General features: G+C 46.0%; 3 protein-coding genes across 3 annotated transcripts in view; 2 read left to right on the top strand and 1 right to left on the bottom strand.

Moving 5' to 3' along the window:
• Nucleotides 1-68, bottom strand: part of H257_10632 (hypothetical protein) — a gene marked incomplete at both ends in the record, with an annotated part of 1,194 nt that extends 1,126 nt beyond the window's left edge. Inside the window, one exon of the mRNA XM_009837232.1 lies at nucleotides 12-68. Coding sequence (XP_009835534.1) covers nucleotides 12-68 — 57 coding nt within the window. The remainder of the gene's footprint in view (nucleotides 1-11) is intronic.
• A 765-nt stretch (nucleotides 69-833) lies between these two features.
• On the top strand, nucleotides 834-4,958 carry H257_10631 (hypothetical protein; the record flags this gene model as incomplete). Its single annotated transcript, XM_009837231.1, has 5 exons — nucleotides 834-992; nucleotides 3,608-3,725; nucleotides 3,772-3,893; nucleotides 4,133-4,354; nucleotides 4,704-4,958. The coding sequence occupies 5 exons, from the start codon at nucleotides 834-836 to the stop codon at nucleotides 4,956-4,958; spliced, it is 876 nt and encodes a 291-aa protein (XP_009835533.1).
• Nucleotides 4,959-6,007: 1,049 nt separating this feature from the next.
• Nucleotides 6,008-7,355, top strand: H257_10630 (hypothetical protein). The gene has a single exon (XM_009837230.1). It carries the CDS (start codon nucleotides 6,107-6,109, stop codon nucleotides 7,139-7,141), a length of 1,035 nt encoding a protein of 344 aa, XP_009835532.1. The 5' UTR covers nucleotides 6,008-6,106; the 3' UTR covers nucleotides 7,142-7,355.
• The last annotated feature ends 646 nt before the right edge of the window (nucleotides 7,356-8,001 follow it).

Genomic DNA, 8,001 nt, shown 5'->3' with positions numbered 1-8,001 from the left:
GAGCTCGAGACCCTTGGAGATCGTGAGCAGTGACTCGGCTTCTTGCGCTGCACGGTCAAAGTTGCCATAGAATGCAGTCATACCCATGCAGCCAAGCCCTTGCGCAGACACGACGAGGCCTTGCGAGCCAAGAGGACGTTGGGGAACCAGAGTCATGACGAGAGAACGAAGTGGTGCGAGGTCGATTGTGAGCGTGCGCAGAGGAATGCGCAGGAGATTGTAGAATGAAGAATGAATTGATAGCGTTAAGACTCCTACGCCACAGTATGGGTGCGATCAAACGACGGAGCATTTAAGGGAGACTTTCCGAGCGTACTTAATACTTCCGTCCATATGTTTTGTAATTTACACATTTACACATTTTTACCAAGCTGACCCTAACCTAGCAATCCCTAATGTAGGATACGTAAATCGCAATGGGATTTTCACTGTGAATGTATGAGAGGTTACTATGTAAGGTATTTTTATTGTCATATGTCGAATTTTACTCGGAATTTATCGCAAGGAAAACACATCCTTATGTTCCTATTAAGTACGCTGCGAAAGTGCTTCAGAGGCCCAACTTTGCTCGAAATGCTCACTGTCAATTCTGAGGCCTCGCTATAATCCATCGTTTGCTCGAAAATAATCTTTTTCGCTACGCTATCAATAACCATTGTTTCGTTGATGTACAAAGGGTAGATATCTTCGAGAGAACACCTTGGTATCTTCGAGAGGATACATACCTTGGACTGACGAAGTGTCGAGTAATAAAGGTATCTTGAGGGACAGACCAGATGTCGAGAAATCATCCGGATAGAAACCGGAAGATAGGCGCGGTTACTCCAGTCGCAATGCCGTGGCGGCTCTGGTGGGCCAGCGCGGTGGCGCAAGATACCTTGCCGCCACTTCAGCACTTGCGATGGGTGCCACCAAGACGTCTTGCGCCACCGCCCGCACAGCCACGTGATCACACTGGCAGGGAGGTGTACGGCACCGACACGGACTGGATGGTGGAATGAGGGATGGCCACATCCACTGAGTTAGTATGCAAGTGGTGAAGTGACTGAAGTCTAGACCTGTTAGAATTGACCGAGTCCTGAATATCACATCACATGATCTTGCTCTCATACACAGCATACATATTATCTTAATGCAACTGCCATCACAGGTGTAGAATGTATGTCGTGGTGAATGTATGTAACGTTAGGCGATTTACAATAAACACAAGGAGATGATGGAAATATGGTATTCACAGTCAAATGGCATTCTACGAATTAATCCATTCGTGTGAAGAAACCGCTTGATAGTTACCCTGTCGGACGAGGAATTAGCATTTGTCGCTGACGCTTGTTGGTTTGCAAGTGGAATCGGTTATCCGAAGTATGCGGATAAAACTAGTACTACGTAGTATCTACTAAGGTAATGCATCAATTGTTGACACTGTTTTTGGTCAAGTTTTGGCCATGACTTCAAATCCCAGTAGCTCGAGAACGAGAACGATTATTTTAATGCTGATAGCACCACAAGAGAATATAAAACGCCACCATTTTTTTGATGTATCATTGAGCACGATTAGACTACATTTCAGATTTGTATCGAAATTAAATGATTTGAGCTTTATGGTCACGACTTTTGAGGTGAATCAATTCATGACACCCTTTAAAAACCTTGATGTTTGTATTTGATTAAATTGATATGCAAAATAATTTGATCAAAAATATAATTGCATGCATTTTGCAATACGTAATAAAAATGTACATGAATTTAATTAGTCAGATTAAAACAATGCAGTCACATTTTAATTCATGAATTTAATTAGTCAGATTAAAACAATGCAGCCACATTTTAATTCACTGACGTTGATCACAACAGTAGCAGCATAGTGGAGGCCATCCACTCGTTGCGACGAGCAATACACTGCTGCTTCTTTGTCTATAATAGCGATGGCTCTAAAGTGAGTACTTCCATGCATCACGTAGCTATGCACAACTGCCGTAACGCTCGTATAGCGGGACAGTGTCAAGTGTTTCTAGTTGACACTCTATTTAGATACTTGTATTTTTTTATTTGAGATTGAAAAAAACTGACTAGACTTCAGCATTGAGACATGTAATAAAATATAGAGACGAATATTATCATATCCAATCATACAAGGCCAACACGAAATATCGAGATGCTATTGGCTAAAAGTCAGACAGTCTCATAATTTGATGCTGTGTCAACAATTGATGCATTACCTTACTATAGTATAAACTCGAAACATACTATTAATAGCCAATATATTCATGAAGATTCACGAATATTCGAATCTTCGCGGAATTCATAATTTGCTATCTTTGAGCGAGGATATCGCCACCAATAGTAACCGATCCGCTCTGATTTGAATGGATCTTGTTTGACCACCCTATCAGCATACTGCTATATACAAATTCTTTGAAATGTAAATGGATGTAGGCTGTTGAATCTGACATCCAAAACAGGCATTCAGAGCAAAGAATGACGACTTAGTTGTTTTGGATTCCCTATCATTGGTTCAAATCATCATTCGATGCGAAAATTGCAACATGCATCTCGTAACCCTATGCTGGTGCAATATCGTCATTCAAATGTCTGTTTATCCTCCTTTCTACAATTTCTACAAGGACATTCGGGATCTACAAGTGGCATTCGTCAAAATACAATTATTAATACATTAACCAGAAAAAGCAAGGTGAAATAGGCAATTTTGTATGAAGCGCAAGGTGAACCACCTTGCGAATTCCATAAATAATTCTGAAATTGTATAGTTTCAATTAAATATATCTTCAAGTTTGTATTGATGATTTTCATTTTTCATGTGTCTGCCTCTTTTTGGAATTCGCAAGGCAGGTCACCTTGCGAATTCAAAATTGTCTAATTTTGTCCAATCAGATGCGGTGAAATCACGAAAATCCCTGCGTAGATTCATCACGCCCTGTTGCGATATATTCCTGTGATGACGGTTGATGCAAGGAGCCTTGAGATAATTGTAGGCTGTGTATGAGAGCAAGATCATGTGATCTGGTATTCAGGACTCGGACAATTCTAACAGGTCTCATTTCACCACTTGTCTACTAACCCAATGAAATTGGTCATCTCATATTCCACCATCCAGCCTGTGTCGGTGCCGTACACCTCCCTGCCGGTGTGATCACGTGGTTGCGCGGGCGGTGGCGCAAGACGTCTTGGTGGCACCTATCGCAAGTGCTGAAGTGGCGGCTTTAGCACTTTGCGTTTGTGATGGGTGCTACCAAAACCTCATGCGCCACCGCGTTGGCCCACCAGAGCCACCACGACATTGCGACCCAAACGAGCGCACAACATAATGTTAGGTGTAAGGGGAGAATCTCATTGGACATAGTCGGAGTGCACTCTTCAGGGCACAATTCTCTGGAGCAGCATCACACAAAGCTTTACTACAAAATTCAAAGTTCAAAATTGTAACGCCTTCTGTCAGTGTTATAGCCAATCGTGTGTAAGAAACAAGTGTGATGGACTCTGATTGGAAAGGAGCAAGGTGGCTCACCTTGCGAATTCCATTAACAAGTCATCTAGTCAATTCTAACCCCCCCTTTACAAGATTACTCGTGGCGCACAACTGCATGAGTCCCCGACGCTCCTATTCGGGTACAATGCAAAAGAGCGGTTTTTGTCGTGGCTGACGAAGGCATGCGCAGCCAATGAAGACGACATCGCCGGGTTGGGACTGTCCATTTCGGATATTGGTACCCATTCGTTTCGCAAGGGTGTGGCAAGTGCCCTGTCAAATAGCCCTGGCGGCCCACAAGCAGTCTTGGTATGGCTACGAGCTGGTTGGAGTCTCGGGGGGGTCCAGGGACGATACATATTTGAAGGCTCTGGGGGTGATCAATTTGTTGGCAGAGCGGCAACTGGTACTTTATTAAATCAAATATTAAATGATTTAGAATGTATCATTAAATTTTATTATAGGACTTAACGTAAATGATGTCGAATTTGGATCACTTCCACCGCACTTTGGTCCAACAATGGCGCTGAGTCCGTCGCAGTGGGAATCCATTTTACCCGAATATTCATCATTTTACCCGCAACGTTCCGTTCTGCCGTACCGTACCTGCTCGCCTCATTGGTTCACCACCAAGCGTGGTTGAAGAGGAACCTCCACCACAGCCACCCCTTGTTCCTGTCCCCTGTATGGCTGTCCGGGTCGCTCGCCGTCCTTGCCTCTGAGGTACTTGGTGGTACCTTGCACAATCCAGTGTCCAAGCTGACGGCGACTCCGCACATTCCATTATACAACCAGTTGAGGGCACTCGAATCCAACATGGGTGCGTTGACCAATCGTGTCGACGAAGGGTTTAATGCCATCCCCCAGGTTTAATGCCATTCCCCATCAACTACGCATTGCGATGGACGCAACAATCAGTAGCACGGCATCAGTGACCATGGACCAACTACAGAGTACGCTTGCTCAGTTTGAGGAGAGATGTTACAAAACATGGTGCAGCGAAATCCCTTGGGCACTACCTTAACTGACGGAATTACTCTGCCGCTGCTATCAACAACAGTGAACACTGCTATCACATCAACCAATTGGCTACAACCGGCAACCCCCCCCCGAAAAGTACACGTGTCCAAACGGGAAAGTACATGACTTATGGAATTTATGGTGGTCCGGAAATGCTGGTACCAACATCCCGCCACTCCAAACGCTACGATCAAAGGACTTTGACACCCGAAAGGACCAAGCTAATTTCACCAAAGTCAAAAAGGTAGTCTCAACTATCTTGTCGTTTTCAAAATACACAAACGACGAAGTTGCAGCACTCACCGTTCCCGACAAAAACGCCGTCTTTGAGGCCAATTTCGCGTCGCTGTGTGAACGGTTGTTCGCCAGTGCCGGCGCCACACCCCTCGGTAATCGTCGCATCATCGAAATGACCTATCATACAGTATATGACGCCATCAATAAGCAATAAGCAAACGATGTTCACGTTCCATCTTGTTATAGTACCTGATGTCCGCCACACTTGAACGCCAACCTTGTTACGCTAGCCTATGTTGAATACACACATCAACTAGCATGGTTCTTGAGATCGCAGTCAGTAATATGTGCCGTTCGTTCTTACCATTGACGGTGTCAGGACGTTGCATGCACCTGGCGTTCACTCACCCCGACTCGAGAATTTCAAAAATGTCGTGCTAGTATCGTGCAAGTAATACTAGTAGTAGTCTCCTAGTATGTAACGTTTCGTATTTGTTTCGTGAACCACCAAGTAACAGTAGATATATTGCCAAGTTCGCTCAAAAACGGTTTCACTTTTTGACTGAACAGTCCAAATTTGCTGGAAAGGCCGCTTCAACTACGATGCGATTGGCCCATAACTACCCAATCCAATGCCACCATGACGATCTTTGCAAAGTGAACCGATTGGACCATTGTATGCACGCGGCGCTTCATTCAAAGTTTACGACGGTGACGATCAAGCGATTGAATTGCAGTGAATATATTGACATGGCGGAGCTACAATGTGCACATGGGTTCCCAAAAACGTTATAGCTCCGGTATCTTTGCAGTAGAAAAGCAGGTTGAAGTGGGCTGGTCGAATTATCGAGTTACATAAATGGATCTTTTTTTATCGCACGCACACGGTTTCAGTTATTTGGACCAACATTTGGAAAATACCCAACATTTCATAATCGAGTGGTCAAAAGAATAAAACCTGATTTTCGCTGCTTGATTGTTATTGCTGTCCAATCCGAAACGCGTATTGTTATTCAGGAATTTTTATATTTACCACACACCAGCTCAATTGGTGCTACGCATCTCGAGATAGAGGCAGAGTTTGGGGATGAAAGCGACGGACATTCATAGACTACTGGAATACAAGTAAAATCCGCTGCGAAAGGTACCACTACATTGGTGGGATGCGTCTACTACTATCATTTTGCATCAAGATTGATAAATCGCGTTATTCGAAAAAACGTAATGAGTCAAATCCACGGCTCCACGAATACAGTGATGTTTGGTATTTGGATCAAGTGGACTAATCTACGAAAGTGAAAAGGCCCTGATGAGATCATTTTCCGACTGTCGCTCGACATCGCACGACTTCGTACTCTCGTCATGACTCTGGTTCCCCAACGTCCTCTTGGCTCGCAAGGCCTCGTCGTGTCTGCGCAAGGGCTTGGCTGCATGGGTATGACTGCATTCTATGGCAACTTTGACCGTGCAGCGCAAGAAGCCGAGTCACTGCTCACGATCTCCAAGGGTCTCGAGCTCGGCATTAACTTTCTGGACACGGCGTGGATCTACCAGTCGTTTGGCGCTGGTGGCGGCGGCAACTTTACCAACGAAGAGCTGGTGGGCAAGGCAATCAAGCAGCACGGCCGCGACAAGTTTGTGATTGCGACCAAGTTTGGGGTAGTTCGCGCCCCGGATGGGTTGACTACTGTCAACGGGTCCGAAGCCGTGATTCGATCGCAGCTCGCCGACTCGCTAGCCCGCCTGGACGTCGACTACATCGACTTGTATTACATGCATCGCATGGATCCTGAGACGCCTATCGAAGACACCATTCGCGTGCTCAAGTCACTCGTGGAGGAGGGCAAGATCAAGTACATTGGGCTGTCCGAGTGCACCCCCAGCGAACTCCGCCGAGCGCACGCTATCCACCCCATCTCTGCCATCCAAATGGAGTGGTCCCTGCAGTCCCGCGACTTGGAAGCGCTCGTCGTCCCGGTCGCCCGTGAATTGGGCGTCGGCATCGTGGCCTACTCGCCTCTCTGCCGCGGATTCTTAACCGCAATCGACACTTTCGACAAGCTTGACGGAGACGACTGGCGCCGCACGCTGCCTCGGTATACTGGCGACAAGTTGGTCCAAAGCAAAGCCAAAGTCGCTAAGTTCTTTGACCTCGCAGCGGCCAAGCACTGCACGCCGGCCCAGCTGGCCCTGGCCTGGGTGCATGCCCAAGGCCCCGACGTCTTCCCCATCCCGGGCACCAAGTCCTCTACCCGCATTGTGGAAAACGCGCATGCAGTGACGTTCACCCTCACGCAAGACGAAGTGGCTACCATTGCCGCCGCCGCCACATCAGTCGAAGGTGCTCGGTATACTGGCAAAGACCACACGTTTAACGCCCGCCTGGACAAGGCGTAGACGAGGACATACATAGCACGACTGACGTGGCACGGTGTAGTGGTCGTTGGAACCGCATGGGACATACTGTAGTACCGTCGCAAGGTGTTGTTTTTTTCTCTTTTACTATTACAGTATATTAATAGTACAAGTACAAAGTGCTATTAATACAGTAGTACGGTGTTAATTAAAATAGTGTACGCGTTATATTGTGGATACAAATAGCCACATCGCGTCGTCATCAAATCACGCACGAATCGACACAATTGGCTAATAATCCAATTTGGAGTGGATCGGATTGGTTCTATCTGTAATGACAAGGATATTCAGCCAATGAAAAGCTCCAGCGGGATTCTTGAAAAGACAACCACTCCAAGATTGCAAGTGTGTAGCGAATCGACATGACAATTTCATTTACAGTTTACAGTTTAGGCTAAAGGATCCTACAGTACGTACGTCACTCCAAGGTTGGACTGATGAGGAATTATACCTCGTGTCAATAATTAAGACTTAGGGGACAGCATTGAATATTAATACCAACCTTGGATACTATGGTTAATATAATATAATTGTTGAATTAAAAGCATGGATGACATGTGGATGAAATTTGGATGACATTGGATGAAGTTGTGGGATGAAACCTAAAGTAGTGACCAAGCCTTACGTTGGCCCCGAGCGCCCGGGAGGCCGTCTGCGCAAGCGCGGCCGTACGAGAGCGCGGATCTAAGCATCTCACTTCACCGAATGATCTATCTTTTCTTCTTGTCGGGCAGCGGCAGGTAGGCCGTAGGCCGTGCCGCTCCCGGACGAGGCCTGTATACAATGACCTAGCATTATCCTAATTTACTCTCATCTATACTAATTAGGATATGACCTAATAT

This window comes from Aphanomyces astaci (assembly GCF_000520075.1).
Source record: "Aphanomyces astaci strain APO3 unplaced genomic scaffold supercont1.29, whole genome shotgun sequence".
In the NCBI taxonomy this organism is placed as follows: Eukaryota; Oomycota; class Saprolegniomycetes; order Saprolegniales; family Verrucalvaceae; genus Aphanomyces; species Aphanomyces astaci.
This window is presented reverse-complemented; position numbering and strand designations above follow the sequence as displayed.